The sequence below is a fragment of the Musa acuminata genome, chromosome BXJ2-6 (assembly GCF_036884655.1).
Source record: "Musa acuminata AAA Group cultivar baxijiao chromosome BXJ2-6, Cavendish_Baxijiao_AAA, whole genome shotgun sequence".
Classification (NCBI taxonomy): Eukaryota; Viridiplantae; Streptophyta; class Magnoliopsida; order Zingiberales; family Musaceae; genus Musa; species Musa acuminata.
The window spans coordinates 37,026,525-37,041,928 of NC_088343.1; the positions used below are offsets into that span (position 1 = coordinate 37,026,525).

General features: G+C 40.0%; 3 protein-coding genes across 6 annotated transcripts; 2 read left to right on the plus strand and 1 right to left on the minus strand.

The window, feature by feature from the left end:
* The first annotated feature begins 333 nt into the window (after positions 1-333).
* LOC135613947 (extensin-like) lies at positions 334-1,140 on the plus strand. The gene has a single exon (XM_065110944.1). The coding sequence runs from the start codon at positions 334-336 to the stop codon at positions 1,138-1,140; it is 807 nt and encodes a 268-aa protein (XP_064967016.1).
* Positions 1,141-2,690: 1,550 nt separating this feature from the next.
* On the minus strand, positions 2,691-9,873 carry LOC103989052 (uncharacterized). Its single transcript, XM_009407791.3, has 2 exons — positions 8,338-9,873; positions 2,691-2,995 (listed from the first exon to the last, which is right to left on the minus strand). Exon 1 carries the CDS (start codon positions 9,769-9,771, stop codon positions 8,437-8,439), a length of 1,335 nt encoding a protein of 444 aa, XP_009406066.2. The 5' UTR covers positions 9,772-9,873; the 3' UTR covers positions 2,691-2,995; positions 8,338-8,436.
* Positions 9,874-10,423: 550 nt separating this feature from the next.
* On the plus strand, positions 10,424-15,345 carry LOC135585453 (succinate dehydrogenase subunit 5, mitochondrial-like). Of its 4 annotated transcripts, none has more exons than XM_065113844.1 (6): positions 10,424-10,757; positions 11,458-11,501; positions 11,606-11,689; positions 13,276-13,580; positions 13,700-13,885; positions 14,980-15,345. In XM_065113844.1, exons 1-6 carry the CDS (start codon positions 10,624-10,626, stop codon positions 15,034-15,036), a joined length of 810 nt encoding a protein of 269 aa, XP_064969916.1. In that variant the 5' UTR covers positions 10,424-10,623; the 3' UTR covers positions 15,037-15,345. The 4 variants fall into 4 exon arrangements, with proteins under 4 accessions (XP_064969916.1, XP_064969917.1, XP_064969914.1 ...); XM_065113842.1 differs by having other exon boundaries at positions 10,425-10,757; positions 11,606-11,692; positions 13,267-13,580; XM_065113843.1 differs by having other exon boundaries at positions 10,425-10,757; positions 11,606-11,692.
* The last annotated feature ends 59 nt before the right edge of the window (positions 15,346-15,404 follow it).

A 15,404-nucleotide genomic window follows, 5' to 3' on the forward strand; every position in this document is an offset into this window, starting at 1 on the left:
GTGTCCGATGGTCCCACTCTCGGGTACCGGTCAATCGAGTGCACGTATCCTCGTGATCTGAGACCACCCATCTTTTGACCTGTTGGCCACGATAAAGAAAGAAAGAGGAATGATGACTCGGTTACCCTCACCAGACCCAACCTGAGCTTGGTTTACGCTACGTAGCTCTGCTCTGGATAAAGCCGGGCGAGGGGAGTGTGTGACTTGAGCCTTGTTTTATCCCTCCGAGGCTCTCCTTTATATAAAGGAGCGCGAGAGGCGTGGATGCATCGTCTCACGCCGCATCCCTCTCCCACTTCGCTGCTGTTGATTGGTTGGCGTTGAGTGACGAGGATGGTTCTGAGGGTCGTCGTCACCCTGTGCATGGCTCTCATGGCGATGCTCTCGCCTCGGTGCACCGCCACTTCGCCTTACTATCGCAACCTGCCACCGACCCCCGTGGCTAAGCCTCCTTCCGCTTCTCCGCCACCCTACCACCACCACCACCACCTTCCAGTTCCGCCGGAGCACCACCCTCCAAAGTACCACCACAGAGCACCACCAACACCGCCCAGCCATGGAGCGCAGCCTCCAGTCTACTATCACCCACCGCCAACCGCTGGTGCGCCCCCGCCGCATCACCACCACCACCACCACCATCATCACCACCACCAACCTACTCCTTCACCACCGACTCACGTCGGACACCCTCCGTACGACCACAGTTCTCATCCACCGCCGCCGAGCCATGCCCATATGCCTCCGTATGGCCGGCACCCGCCACCTCCGTCACATGGTTATCCCGTCCCTCCAACTCACAAGCCCCAGACTCCGCCGCCGTCGTACAAGTCTCCACGACCACCGCCGGCACCATCGGTCCACCACCCTTGCCCTCCGTTGATGCCGCCCCACCATCCTACGTACCCGCCATCACATCCTACGCCTACGCCACCGCCTGTCCACAAGCCCCTTCCTCCTCCCGTTTACCACAACAAATCTCCTCCACCACCAGTTTACGTTTATCCGCCATCACCAACTCACATGCCCCATCATCGACAGCCGCCGCCGCCGCCGCCACCATACAAGACCATCCCCGAGCATTCTCCCCCGCCGCGTCACGATCACTCTTCGCCGCCGCCACCACCACCGCCATACAACTAGTCTTGTGCTTGAATGCTTGCATTTCAATCTTCGTAAATGTTATCTCTTTACAGAATGATGCAGTGTCGTTTGTAGCGATCAGGGTTGCAAATAAGGAGCGCCATGCCAGTTGCGATTAGGGAATGTGAAGGTTGTGTGCCTCCGGAGGAGCGTTTCTTGCAGTGTAGTCTGTAAACCGCTCTCTCCATGTTTGGGTTTCTCGATCTGAATGAATCTAGAGTTGGTGTTCAAATTATTTTGAAGCTACTCCATGCTTTTATTCCATGCTTTAACCCAATGAAAGCTGCCATGAAGCACTGCAAGAATAAGATCGGATACATTATCTGTAAGGACGATTAAAACGACCGACGAGCATGACAGTCAAATAAACAAAACCAAAAGAGTTGGACCTGCACCTGAACTGACCGCTAAGATCCATTGATGGTTCTCTATCAACTCTGAGACCTCTGTTGAATGTGGCGATGCATTCTATGACATTCTCAATCATCATATAAGTTTAATGGTGAATATGTTGAGGTAAAATAATGTCAACAGATTAAACGACAATTAACCTTGTCCTACAAGTTAATCTGATTGCAGAAAGAAAGCTATAGGCGAAAGCGTCAAATATGATCGAGCCAAAGGAGTTAAGAATGAGTTTTACCCCAAGGTGCGAGGAGGGTCGTCGGAATTGTTTCTCGAAAATTTCTAACAAGCCCAAAAGAATGGTGCCGAGATGAGTTGAATCTGACAGTACGATGACTCGTCCAGCATCTGCAACGCTCCTGCCAAAAAGCCAGAAGACCAGCTTGACCCATTCGACTTTGATACACCACAAACTGTTCATAATTTGACGCCATAACATCCAGTAGGAAAGCAAGCTTGAGAAAAGATCCATCACCATCAGCACAAGCTCTGCTTATGCTTATGCTTATGCTATAGGAGCACATTACGGCTCTCAAAAGTAGTGAGAAAACTTCTGCTACAAATGGTCCCTTGATTTGCAATTCAAGTCGTCTCATAGAGGACATTAGATTTGCACATTACGGCTCTCAAAAGTAGTGAGAAAAGTTCTGCTACAAATGGTCCCTTGATTTGCAATTCAAGTCGTCTCATAGAGGACTTTAGATTGCCAGAAGGCAAGTGCTTGCATTTCTGAGTTGCATTATAGCTTTTGATGTTTGGTTGGCTTGTTGCCGTGAAATGCAGCTTTTGATGTTTGCTTGCCTGCGTTTGAAACTGACCTGCAAATGCAACCAGAGATGTTATGTCACGGAAGGTTATGATGAAAGAGAAACGGCAAAAGGAGATGACCGTGGCTCAGGCGGTGGTGATCGTCGTTGTAAAGTGGCACTCGGATGAAGGTTGAAGGTGGCAAATAACGTGTACTACGACTCGCAGCTTCTTTTTGCATGCAAGTCCAACTGCAGGAGAAAGATTACAAGATTACAAGTCCAAATGCCAAAACCTCGCAAGCAGTTCATACTCATTGAACGGTAATAATCCTGAAATCAGGCTGGCATAGAAAACAAAACATCCAATTTGTCAGTGACCATATCATCATTTAAACATGGATGAATCTCCTGCAGTGCAGACTATTATAATTTTATTCGAATTAAGAACATCTAGTGATGCACATACAGAACTAGGGTAAACTCTGAGGATACAAACAATAATTTGGTGGGATGAACAAGAACACCTAACAGACTAGGTGTACTGTTCATATATCAGAATCCACAATGAAGATGAAAATATGGTAGATTTTTTTTCTTGATTTTGACCTGGAATATCTTACAAATCCGCATAGAAAACCTCATCCTCAATGATCAAGGTCTTTCTGTGTTCTCATAAGGAACTTCAGCAACACCATTAGATTCTGCAGGAGAATGAAAAAGAGAAAAAAATGAGCAATCTGTCTGTCAGGCAATCGAGCTGCTAATGATTAAGCTGTTAATTAAAGAGTCCACATAAAATATCAAGAAGTTACGATAGAGTAAATGAGTTGGTAGACCAGCATTGAGAACAGGCATCATGAAGGTTTGTTGACAAAAATCCACTAGTTTATCAAAGATAAGTTCCCACAGACAAAGTAAAAAAAGTTAGTCTAGTGGTCCAATTCCCACAAAATGAAATAGAAAATGCTGCCAAAAACAGATTCTTACTTGTTTTACCCGCAAAACGAATCACATATGACAATCAAGGACAACCTCAGTTACCACAGCCAACTTCAGGTCAAGCCAGAATTATCATGAGGGATGGAATCTTCAACACTAGTTAGGGGATTCCCGGAGAAAGCCTTTTCCGGTACCCGTAGAGCACTAACTCAAGAGATGTGACAAACTATTGGTCGGTCAAAGATCTAGACTACCAAAAACATTAGGAGGACCAATCCTCATTTACTCAAGTTGAACATGTCTAGATTATATAATTTTTAACAACCACTAAGTCTTTTTTCTAATATCTATCCATTGTAATGTACTGTTTCAGTCTTTATGTAACAACAAGATCACATAATTCACATTACCTAATTTTGTGTTTACACCAATAACCAAAATCCCCTTAAAGTCATTTTTTTTCTATCAGAAGGACTTCTAGACAGTTCCTAGGCTAGGTTTTTTGAATTCAGACATCTTCTTCCCCTCTGCAACACTCGTGCAGCATTTCAATATGGCAATTGGGGTTTGGGGCTTCATGTGCCATACAGATGCGAGTACTCCATACCTTTCTCTGGCCACTTCCCCCTACCCAATGTGATACAGAATATTTCCTAAGATAACCTGACCCTGCGCTGTGCGTCCTTTCTGCTTCTCTGCCAGCAAACTTGGCAAAACCATTATGTAGATACCTTCCAAAATTTTCTCAAGACACTTGGCCATCCTCTGCTTCTAGGTTTTTATGCAATATTTGCAAGTAAGAATCAGTTTGAGGTTTAATTTTATTATCAGAATGAATCAATTAGATCAGATCAAAGTTTGCATCTAATCCAGAAAGCGATTAAAATAAGGAAAATTAAAACCAATGATTAACTTTGCAACGAAAAGAAGGCACTACTTTTCCTCCTTTGATACACTAGTTGGTGTTGTTGGCATCCTAGTTCATCTGATAGATTGGAAGAAAGAGGAAAACAAAACCAAACAGGGAAAATAGTGGCAGCTGGTAACGTGTAGACCAATCTGGCATCAACATAGCTCGACTGTGATGCTGACTGGCTGATTCGCATTGTTTCCAGTGAAATATCTTATCCATCTTTCATCTCAAAGCAAAGGGGAAGGATGTGGAAACTAAAAGATCATTTACAACTTTCATCCAATTTCTTGAGAATAGCAAGGAATACCACAACAATTGCACTCGAGTGTCTAATCCAAAAGAGAAGAGAAAGCTACTAGAGCAGAAAATTTTATTTCAGTTATTCATGCAGTAATGACTTTACATGGAGAATTCCCATGCTAGCTGACGATCGGACAGGTTAGCACATGAACATGTATATATAGGATCACTAGCATGAGGAAGCAGATAAGAAAAAAAGAGAAAATGGATAAATAAACTAAAAAATTATGCACCTCTTAACACTCCCCAGAATCAATGCCTCTTCAACAATTAGAAAGAGGAGAGGGAAGCAGAGTACATGAGAAGGAACAGGGTGGATGATCCAAGTAACTGAGTAACTGGGACAACCTATGCAAAAAAGATTCTAACACAAATGGTCATAATCCTAATCTTAACCGGCTCTTATTTGGCCTAGTCTAATTTAGCTAGGATGGAAAAAGACACACCAATGATACCATTTCCAAAGGGTATCAAAATATACACCACAGTATTAACTGTCAGTAACCTTTTGGTACTGTTGAGTGTTCACCCAAATGGGACATTCATGGATCAGCTTTCAGTCTAACTCATCAAATACGTAAACATGCTCAATAATTTCTTCAAAAGAATTGATATTTGCTTTGACCTAACAACAGAAGTATATTTTTGCAGTTATTGTCTTGCAAGAAAGAAACATTCAAAAACTAACAAAAAAAGATCTTGCATGTCATCAAATTCCAAGAAGAGAGCTTCCATTTTAAGGTTCACCTTCTTTGTTCAAAATGCAACAAATTGGTAAAAAATACTAAAAATGATCTAAGAGAAAAAGATGGATATCTTAAAATATAATCCACATATCTGGGCAGCTACGGGAAAAAAAAAAAGCCTGATATCTCATCTTAGCCATCAAGATATTGTGAAAAACATAAACTACTATGTTGCCTGTCAAGATTAAAGCTAATACTTTCTAGGCTTCCCCAAGATTTCACAAATAGAGCGTGCAGAGGTAAGGCTCAAGAGCTTTGTGCTTTGGCTGCTTTTTTTTCTATGTAGAAGAATGACAAAGGAGGAAGAAAATGCAGAAAAAAGAAGAAAAAGGAAAACAAATGTTCAACAAAGAACTATATCTTCAGCTAGACACCATATATGTCACTGAATTAACAATTTAATCAGTCTAAGAGTTCTCCCTCAACTAAACATTAAGCAGCCTATTTCAACTTATCTTTTATCTATCCTACCACAACCATTTTTTGACATCCCAGTCCAACTCTAAAACATCATCAAGAAGATTATGAAGAGAATCCCAACGAAGTGCCAGAAAATTCTGAATAGTTTGCCCCTTTTACAAATCAAATTCTGAACTAAATCGGACTCAGAGTAACTGCAACAAATAGACCATTTGCAATTTATAAATACCAGTAAGTTTAAACTTTGAAATTCATGTCTTCTCAGTACATAAAAGAATGAAAGAGGAAAACTGAAGCATGGACGAACTAGGAAAATAAAGACCAACACTCGAGACACAAAAGGAAAATTAACAAAATGTGGAGCAAAAGGCAATATTTTAAAATAAAGTGTTTGACCACACAAATTACTCGGTTGGAAGTGAACAAAGTTCCTGGACTAAGGGCACAAAAGCAAAATGCAACCAAACTATGATGAAATTGGATATTTGAGTTATCGTGATTATCAAGAGTTTTTAAGATGGTGACAGAGAAAGGTCCAAAAGTTAATCACTGAAACCAACTTTGATTAGTACTAGCCGTAATGCACTGAAGCCAAATCAACTCATGCTCGAATCCATATCTACACCTATTTTTTAAGCAATTTACAGAATGATGAGTCAAATATTAACTCAATCATTGGATAACATAGATCACAAAATGCAACTTTTTTATTTATTTATTTCTTTATTTTTTAAACTTGTAATAGATGAGAAATAGAGATCTTGTTATTCCATATTAAAGATGTTTGGGATGTTTAGGTGATGATGATAAAAAATTCTTGCCTTCCAGACAGCCCTAGTGCAAATAAAAGTATCTATAATCTTCAAAGTTCATAAGAAAGCAATGATTGGATACACTTTGCAACTTATGTTGGAACCAACTGGAAAAAAAAAAAAATTGAAGTCACTTTGAATAGAACTTGGCTATGCCCTTCTCAGAAAATGTAAATTCTCTTAAACAACCACACATCAAGTTATTCTATATATTATCCTCCCATGCCTCTCTTACTTCTTAGTGTCTGTAAATATTGTTAGTTTCTATTTATTAATAGATATTCAATATATTGTTCTTTTCATCTATGTCTACTGTGATTTTCAAGTTGAGGTAGTGAAATCTGAATAAGAGTCTCGTGTGCATAATGTCATACTCTTTCATGCTGATGAGAACAGGCCAAAAATTGGCCTAGCCATGCATCAGTATAGCTGACATGACCCAGTATGGACTGACATGATTATCTTGATTCTACTATTCTCTTGTTTGAAAAGCTTTTTAACCAAGTCTCTTGAATCTTGACAACAATTGAACAATAAATCCTCAAACCTTAACAGAAAACTTTTGGAAACCTTTAGCATCTTGCTTTTTTTTTTTAATGTTTAAGACATGTTAAAAGTCAATGCAATTACTCTTGGGAATACATCTGCAATGTTTGTCACCATCATTACGTCTGGAACAATCCCTCATAACTAGGGTCTCTTCTTCGTGGGAAAGAAAGTTCAAAACAAAGAGATAATTGTACTACTGTAATGCTGGAACAAAGAAAAGACTGCCTGACCATTTATCTGGGTTCTGCAGTAAGATAAATAGATATTATTATACTTATAGTGACAGAAAGTGATCGTGCCAGATCACCTTCCTATAGTATCATCTTGACCGACCCCTTATTGGAATGGTCAATGCTCAACCAAATGGAGTTGGTTAGCCCATCTCCTGATGGACAGATGGAGCCAGGAATGGCTAACCTTGCCCTGATTTGGCAACTATTTGCTCCCTTGTTGGGACTAGGATAGGAAATTGCCACATAAGCCTACTACAATCATCTCTAACCTGTTCTCGTAAGAGATAAGAATCATCATCTGCTGATCGAAGTTTCACAATGCTAAAAATAGATTCTACCAAGGCTACTACAACCTTAAGATGGCTCAGCCAACGTCATATGACCACCATGGCTGGTTGAATAGGGGCATATTAAGCGCCAGATAGTTCTAAGATGGGCCAGCGAACCTGATGTTTGGCCAAGAAAAACTAAGACTTCCAGGAACATCATAATATGTTACAAGAACACAGATTAATTATTAAGTCAAAGATCCACTTATCCTTCCTCCATCGAGTCCACCAATACCTTTTTAGACTGAGTCCAGTTTCACCGAAATAAGCCAGGAAGTTGTTATAACTAGTCTCACCTATCATGCATCCTAATTTATCAGGGAAATCACTATAGATATCAAAGAATAGCATAACTGATAACATGTATATCAAAGATTCAAACAATAAGCATGATGGCTTGCACCTTGAGATTTAATTTTCTAATAGACAACATCCATTCTATGAAAACTCTTCCAGGTTGGCAGGAAATTCAAGTATTTGTACTGTTAAAAGTATTCCCAAGTGAAGCTTATGACTTATCTGAGGCCATGTTTTTTTTTTTCAATATATGGCAATGTAATTGGTTGACATAAAAAATTGAGAGTTCTGGTTGTTTTATGTATGTTGGTTGTGACTTTTATACATAATTTTCTCAATTATCTTTCATTGATAGGTGAAAAATACCTAAATTTACCAAAAAAGGCTAAGACCATAAACCAATGTTAATAATTCACTACAGTAACAAGAGCAAGTGACTGAAGGAAATAAGCAGTAAGATCAAAAAACAAACGACAGAGTTGATCCTTTAACTTGTATGGCTTACCTCTGGCAACCTGTACGTAGAAGAATGCATGACAGTCGTGGAAGCCTACTAAGGAGAATCAATTTAGGTACCAGCCATCTTAAAAGAACTAATTTGCCATCAAGGAAGTAGCTGGTAATCCTCATTTACCAATCCTTTTGGTCTTGACCTCCTTGCAATATATTTCACAAGATATCTATCTGGTGATGTAATACTATTATTTTCTTGTACTTCAGATCCTTCTATGACATATCTTCGACATGTAGATGTAAACAATACAACATCAGATACTTTTTTCTTCTCATAATCCAACGATACAGAGTCGGTGCTACAAAAATTTGCATCAGAACTAACAATTCTATCAGAAGAGTTGCCCTGATCCTCCTTTGGTGGCATAACAGCATGACCATCTCTGCCATTATCATCAATTAGCTTCTTCGGCTGGTTCCTGTTGGATTCTGAATCAACATCTGAACCCTGACCAAACACAGTTCTCGCTGCCACATCAAGAAAGGAATTATCTTCAGCACAAATCTCAGCTGCTTTGCAAATTCTGCGATCACCAGAATCAACATTCCTGCTCATCTGATCACCACCTCGGCCACACACTTTCTTTACGTCAATTGAACCAACAGCACCTGAACTTAAAGAGCAAGAAGAACTCCTTGAGATCCTCCTAGACCCATTCATAGCCAGATGTAGCTGGAGAGCCAGTTCTTGATCGGTAACTACAGCCAGATCAGCATTCTGCTCTGAAATGTCCCCCTTGGCTGCAAGAACAGCACCTAACGCATTACTAGCCCGTTCTGCGGCAAGTTTTGCGGCATCAGCCTTCTTCAGAGCATTTTCCCTGGCCCTGGCAGCTGCCTCGATCTTCTTCTCTGCCACAGAACTGGCTTCCCTCACCACCACCTCGAGCAAAACCCTAGAACCAATTCCAGGTTTCCTGCCCCAAAATTTAGGGATCACACAGCAATCGACGCAGGTGAAGGAGACCGGCTCCAGGCGACAAGGATCGAGGCAGCGGTGCTCGCGGTCGACGCATCCGAGATGGACGCGGCAGGAGCAACTGAGGCAAGTGAGGGAACGTTCGGCGTCAGCGATGGAGGAGAAGGGGGAGAAGCAATAGGAGCAGATGTCAGCTGATTTGACGCGGGCGAGGCAGGTGCGGCAGAGGAGGGCGACGCGCCACTGGGATCGGAGGTGGTCGAGGGTGTTGTTGTTGTTGTTGTTGGACGGGAAGCGGAGACCACAGCTATGGCAGAGGAAGAGGTCGGGGGCGTACCGGGTCTTCTTAAGCAGGTGGTGAAAAGAGGAGTAGGAGGAGCAGGAGGAAGTGGCAGCGTTGCGCTTACAGGGGGAGAGACGAGGAGGATTGGGAGAGGGGTGGCCCAGGCCGTCGGTTCGCTTCTCTCCACTTCTTCCTCCTCCCGCATGCTGCTTTTCTTCCACCATGACCAGGTGGTTAGAACGAACCGGGAATCTCCTGCTTCGCTGCTTCTTATTCTTCTCCTTCCTCGACTCCGCACGCCATCGCGTGAGCGGCGCAGGAAGACCAGATGTGACGGGATTTTAGCGACTGAGTGTTATTATTATTATTATTATTATTATTATTATTATTATTATTATTATTATACCGTTTATTACTGCGTTCACAACATTTATATTCCCTTTCGATTCAGTTAACCAATACAGATTGAATCAATTTTAATTTAAAAGATATCAATCGATCGTGTTTATTGCCTCCGCCTTTAATTGACCCAAACAATCTTAAAATCCACAAATATATTTGAATTGGTGATCAAAATCGAAGAACAATAGTTACGTGTTGGCCTAATTTTAATGCCAATTTCGATCATAATTGCACTAAGATTCACGTTTCGTTTAATTGATTTTGATTCAGCTAAATTGAACTAATTTGTTTTAATATATATATTTTTAATATTGTTTAAAATTATAAAATCAGTTACTGGTTAATTAAACCAGATTAGTCAATCTTAAATCAGTTTAGTTAGTTAGTTAGTTGGCTTGCGCTCGCCTGAGCCGAGGCGCCAGTTGGTTCGATCGAACCAACTAACATAGTCCAACCCCCTAACATCGTCCAACCGCCTCTCTCGCCCGACCCCGTAAAAGAAAACAAAGGTGAAAGAAACCCTACATCTGTCGCCGCTCTGCCAGCCGCCGTCGGCAACCTCGTCCGATCTCGTTCGCCGCTGCAGCTCGTCCGCCACTGCAGCTCCTCTAAACCCTAAAACTCTTCGACCGCTATAACTCTGTCTGCTGCTATAGCAGCTCTGTCCGCGGCCGATGGCAACCTCTTCCATTGCCGTCTTTCGCCGCCTTCGCACGATCTGTCCGACGCTGCAGCTCCGTCCGCCGTCGTCGACAACGTCGTCTGCTACCTTCGTCCGCCACTGCAGTTTCATCCGTTCGCAGCTGCAGTTTCGTTCCCCGCCCTCTGCTTCCCCCACCTTCCTGTTAATTAAACTGCGAACGGCTGAGCGGCAACTCGTTTGGAGCAGTTTAAATATATTTGTTCTATCTACAACACCATGAGCAATATGCACTTTGATTTATACATAAAACTTCCCTAGCTTTTTACTTGATGATGTCTTAGAGCAGCAAAACATTACTTGTTAACAAGATGCTTTTGGAGCAGTTTAATTCTAACATAGGTCTTCATAAACATGTTTAGTATATTTCTATTTAGTTGTATATTATTTTAATTATAATATTCGAGAGCATCTCGTTTCGCTCTGGCGATTTGGGACCTTAGCGGCTTTTGGTTCTTACAACACATTGTAAGATATTATAGTGCTTTATCTAAAATATTCCCTCCTTGAATTTGCTGAATCCACATTAGTAGTTTTTTATTCATATTTCTATTTCATATCTTGGTTCTTAAATTCTTAGCTGATTATTTTTTCTTTGCACCTTTCTGTAAGAGGCCATACTTGATAGCTTTTCTGTACTTGTTTACAGCTGCTGAGACATTCTCGAAAAATTTTCTGGACTTTGCTTTAATAACAGTTCCAAAAAACCTAGAACATTCTGTAACTTTAACCTGGTCCTATGCACTGACTGCTATTGTTGTTACCTGAAAACGTTTGTTAGATATCTAAAACAATCTTTTTGTTGCAGCGAGCTGGGGCCGGTGGCAACACGCACGATTGCAACTCAAGCAGGTAATAAGCCTTTACAATCCCACTCCATTTTTATTGCAATAAGAGAATTTCATTTATGCATTTGGCGTGTCATTTTTTTACACATTTGACCGCATGATATGCAGTTAGAAGTTGGATGAAGGGTGTTAATAACATTCATGAGATCACAAGATCGAATCTCCAAGCTTCTCAAATCAGATTTGGAACATGTGGTATTTGGCAGCCAATTAATGCATTTATTGGGGATACACTTAGTATTCTTCCAGATTTCCATTATTTTAGCGCATAGATGCTTCTTAAAGGATTAGCTATCTCAAATGTTTTTTTTAAAGTGCTTAACCTCCCTTAATTTTTCAATATCTTCTTATTCGTCTTTGTTGCCCTTTATCGGCGCTTATATTTTATTGTTTTGGACCTTTGGTATATAGTTCGAGCATGTTAGTTTGACGGTTGCTCATTTTGGAATTTGTGAAGCTAATTTGGTAGCGAAATTTGCATGGTTATTGCTTTTGAGCAGCTCGTTTGTTTTGATCATTTGACTTGTACTCATTGATTTATATGTTGGTGTCAGCATTATGCTACTGGCATTTATGTAAATGGTTCTGTGGTTTGAATTTATTGTAGTGTATCTGATTATATTGACGCTTTATTGTTAATTGATATATCCTTGTTCTTAATAAGCTTTCAGGGTTAATAAACCATTTTAGTGGGGCTTGATAACTGAATTATTCATTTTAGTATATTGTAATTGTTCGCTAAATTTCTGACACTTTTTAGTAGTTATAAATGATTTTGTTTGGAATCTTATCATTATTTTGGTTGTTTACTCAAAAATTAAAGATCAATAATTAAAATTTGATTTCTAGTATAGGATTAAAATAATATGTTACGTACCTGAAGCTAGTGATTCTTGCCTTTACGATTGTTTATCAGTTTTAAAACTTTGACCCTACTTTCAAGTTTCAAGCCAATGTTACATGCATCAATAGCAAACGACCACCAGGTTAAGTGTTCCATGAGCCTGATCCTTGGGAAATCTTATGGAATGGGTTATCAAGATAATATAATTAAGGAAAAGGTTTCTAGAAAATTGGGTAGCCATGGTGGATTTTCCTGCAAAGCAACTCGCCAGTTGCTACACTATGTGACAGTTTATAGAATGTCCTTTAGTGCTCTCTCAAATGGTCAGTGTTGATAGAGGTAATCTATGCTCAGATTGAGGTAGATAAATACAAGGTTTTAAAGATCTGTCTAGCTGGTACTGACATGAGGTCAACATTTTAATCCTTGAATGAAGGTATCTCCCCGTCACCTGGCATGTATGACCTTAGCATTTAAACTCCTTAAACATAAGTATTTTTTCCAAACCCTTGGAAAGATTTTTCAGACTTGCATCAGTGCATGTTATGGCAGATGGCAGCAATACTCTGGCACCTGCCTACCTTGTTTCTACCTCCAAGAATAATCATTACAAAGCTATTATGGTGTAGAAAGAACTATGAGTTGTTAAAGTATTAAACTAGATTATAAGATGGAGGAGTTTCTTCCGTGATCAGGTAACTATTATAACCCTGTTAGTCTTAGTCCCACTGATAACTTGAACTACTATGGCACGATCTAGTTTTCTGTTGGTCATAAAGCAAACAATTATCTACTTTTTCTTTATGTTTTTTTATCTTCTTTTTTTTCATCTATTTCACATTGCTCACTTTTCCATGTAAGATTGTTATTCTTGTAACTATTTAAATTCAGTTTTAACTTGACATTCTTATTCTTTGCGTTCAAGGAATTTCAGGTCACAAATACGCGTATACACTAAATTTGAGGCGTGCCTTCAGTTCAAATATAAGCCAGTTGCCTGTCATTACTGACCCTGATATAGAAGCTGCAATGAAGGATTTGTTGGCGATTAACTGGGATGAAATTCCGGACTCTGTTATAAGTGAGACAAAGAAGGCTCTGTCAAAAACCACTGAAGATATAGCCGGCCAAGAGGCTTTGGCAAATGTATTTCGTGCAGCTGAGGCATCTGTGGAATTTAGTGGGGTATTGGTATCCCTTAGAATGGCACTGGATGATTTATGCGGCTTAAGTGGTGAGGTCAGTCATTTTGTTTATGAAGACTTTGAATGGAGAAACTTATGTGCTATTTATCTCAATTTTCAAGCAATTGTCTATTTTGTTCTAATATTGACAAACCTGATAATGACTGTTCACAGAATGTTGGTCACCTGCCAGAGCATCTGGAAGATGCCATAAGAGCTTCATATAAACGATATATTACCTATTTGGATTCATTTGGTCCTGATGAGACCTTTTTGAGGAAAAAGGTTGAACTTGAATTGGGAACAAAAATGATACACTTGAAAATGAGATGCAGTGGAATTGGTTCTGAGTGGGGAAAGGTAAGCAAACTTTACAATAATGTTTTTTGCTGCATGAATTTTCACAGCAGGACTTATATTAGTTAGTTATTAATTTTTTAAATATATTATGTTTCTTTTAAGCTTTGAGTTACTGAATTCTTTGATGTTAATGATCTTAAAACTCAGAAACCTGAATACAACTCTGCTTATGTAATATTATATGTTATTCCTGTAATTAAGCTTCCCATATACATTACATTGTAGTTAGCGTCATATCTGATAACTCTTAGGGCCTTGGAGCAGTGTTCTTTTCCCTAAAAGTATGGATTACCATGTTGGCTGTACCAGCTTTCATTTTTCATGCCAACATGGCGCTGAGATTGACACTTCTGTAAAAGTTTGTGATGTTATTGCTTGGCACGGCTTGGAAAGGTAAGAGATACTTTTTCAGTTTTTGCTACTATTGAAGCCCAAACCAAACCAAGATGATCTGAGCCAATTTTCACCAATTAGTTTTTTCTTCATCCATCCATCAGTATGCTTATGGTGGTGTTTATCATGCTAGCCACATGCCTCTTGGCTGGTTGCCTAACAAGCACTCCTGTGACTTGTTTAGTTGGTCTAAATATAGCTGGTTGTTTGTGCAAAGCAGGCATGCTGCTTATAGGTTTTTTCTGCTTGCCATTAACATATCCCGTTGTGATATTAGAATAGCAGCAGAAGCCCAATTACTTGGAAATAAACTATCTTTACGTGGCCCTAGTCTTTCAAGGCAATCTGTAGGAGATTTATACCCTTTGACTGGCCATCAAAAACCTTTCTCCCTTGTGTTTGGATACTATGTGATCATTGTTAGATATTTTAAGGTAAACCAAGGGTTTGATATTAAGAATAGGCAATTGACAGAATGATAACCAGTGAGCACTCTTGGTTAGCCATGTTTTAGTTGACTTGTCACCTTTATTGGGATCTCACTACCAACTCTGAAGAATCAAGGGAACCTGAAATTAATTGTCATGCCTGACCGTGGTCAGGCCCACCGCATAAAAGATGTAATGCTTGCTTGCATATATGTATATTTATGTATTTCAGGAAGTTGTAGCAAACTTATGATCGACTGCTGTTACTTGCAGGTTACGCTTCTTGGCACCTCTGGGCTTTCCGGGTCCTATGTGGAGCTCAGGTCATGAGAAGCGATTCTGATAGCACTTTTGGATGGCTTTCCATTCTGTTGCATGTTGTCATGGCCATTGTTGGATGTGTGGTTGTCTCCTTTCTATCGAAGTACTAACTACCTGCAAGAAATAAAGGACATTTCGTAATAAATAAATATGATCAGTACGATATGCAATATGTTAGTCATTTGCCTGACATATTCTCATTAGGTACGAGTCCTTTCTATCGAAGTATAACTGCCTGCAAGAAACAAAGGACATCCTTTGTCTACCTTGATCGTTCAGGATTCTCTTTCCTAATAAATAAATGACTTGCTTTTTTTATATGGTATGACTCTACCATGTTGGGTTCAAAGCCTTTTCTTGTGGATGTGCCACCTAAG

What these genes read in the sequence shown, in the direction of transcription:
- LOC135613947 (XM_065110944.1), top strand. Translation starts at nt 334, where the DNA reads ATGGTTCTGAGGGTCGTCGTCACCCTGTGCATGGCTCTCATGGCGATG.
- LOC103989052 (XM_009407791.3), bottom strand. Translation starts at nt 9,771, where the DNA reads ATGGTGGAAGAAAAGCAGCATGCGGGAGGAGGAAGAAGTGGAGAGAAG.
- LOC135585453 (XM_065113842.1), top strand. Translation starts at nt 10,624, where the DNA reads ATGGCAACCTCTTCCATTGCCGTCTTTCGCCGCCTTCGCACGATCTGT. An exon ending in CACGATTGCAACTCAAGCAG is followed by an intron (nt 11,502 to 11,605) that starts GTAATAAGCCTT and finishes CATGATATGCAG; the next exon opens with TTAGAAGTTGGATGAAGGGT. An exon ending in TTGGTTCTGAGTGGGGAAAG is followed by an intron (nt 13,886 to 14,979) that starts GTAAGCAAACTT and finishes TGTTACTTGCAG; the next exon opens with GTTACGCTTCTTGGCACCTC.